Source organism: Rattus rattus, chromosome 1 (genome assembly GCF_011064425.1).
Source record: "Rattus rattus isolate New Zealand chromosome 1, Rrattus_CSIRO_v1, whole genome shotgun sequence".
NCBI lineage: Eukaryota > Metazoa > Chordata > Mammalia > Rodentia > Muridae > Rattus > Rattus rattus.
This window is the reverse complement of record NC_046154.1, coordinates 247,382,259-247,383,205: the sequence shown is the minus strand read 5'-3', so window position 1 is coordinate 247,383,205 and position 947 is coordinate 247,382,259. Positions and strand designations below refer to the sequence as shown.

Below are 947 nucleotides of genomic sequence, written 5' to 3'. Positions count from 1 at the left end.
GTGCTACCATGGCTCTGAGGGTGTGTTAATGTCAGTTCTTAAAAGCAGAGCTCAAGGAGGGTGCCTGAAATAGGGGGGCAGTGACTAATAGTCTGGTGGTACCTTCATCTGTCCTAACAGGAGGAGTGTTCTTTTTTTTTTTTTTTTTTTTCTCAAGTTTATTTGTAAAAACAGCATAGGACACTGGTCATCTGCAAATGGTGTGTAGGTAGGTGTGTCACAGGGGTCCATCTGTCTTCACACTGACAGGAGCCTTTTCTATGGGGCCTTCACAGGGGCCTGGGCACCCTTGGGAGCCTGGGAGCTGAAGCCTGGGCCTTAGCTGGAGCTTTGGCCTCTGCCTTGGTTTGAACCTTGGGCTTTGGTTGGCAGAGCCTACGACCCTTGGCCATGTAGCTTCGAGTCTTCTTCCCAAGTTTGGGGTGAGCGATGAAAGCCAGAAGGCTGAGTTTGCGGCTGGAGCCCTTTGGCTTCTTGGGCTTGACGGCCTGAGGCTTCACAAGGGCCTTGATGGCCTCTGCGCGTGCGCTCACGGCCTTGGCATCGCTGGCCTGCATCTTCCTCAGGCCTTTCTTGTTGTGCTTCTTGGCAAAGCGCATGTTCCTCAGGAACTTGGGGTTGACCCCCTTAAGAGATTCATATCTTTGTGACCTGGGGTTTCTTGATGCCATTTCTGTGCCATTTGCGGGACTGGCTGTGTGTGGTGTGGTTCTTGGACTTGGCCATGTCTGCATGGTAAGCCATGGCTCCCGCCAGGAGGAATATTCTTGCCGCCATTGTCACCGTCTCACAGATAAAATGAGATTCTATTTCAAGCTACTCCACAAACCCTGGCTCTTTCACAGCCTTGGTTAGTTTCCTGACTTGCCCCATCACCTTTTGGAGAGCAGAGACAGGGAGTATACCAGAAAATACATCATGACATTTTTCTGTTGGTGTGTCAGGTC

At 51.1% G+C, this 947-nt stretch overlaps 1 protein-coding gene across 1 annotated transcript; it reads right to left on the bottom strand.

Annotated features, from left to right (window-relative positions):
- Window positions 1-269: 269 nt before the first annotated feature.
- Window positions 270-671, bottom strand: LOC116890128 (60S ribosomal protein L29-like). Its single transcript, XM_032890866.1, has one exon. It carries the CDS (start codon window positions 669-671, stop codon window positions 270-272), a length of 402 nt encoding a protein of 133 aa, XP_032746757.1.
- Window positions 672-947: the final 276 nt, after the last annotated feature.

Excerpts from the sequence above, each read along its gene's own strand:
- LOC116890128 (XM_032890866.1), bottom strand. The coding sequence starts at position 671 with ATGGCATCAAGAAACCCCAGGTCACAAAGATATGAATCTCTTAAGGGG.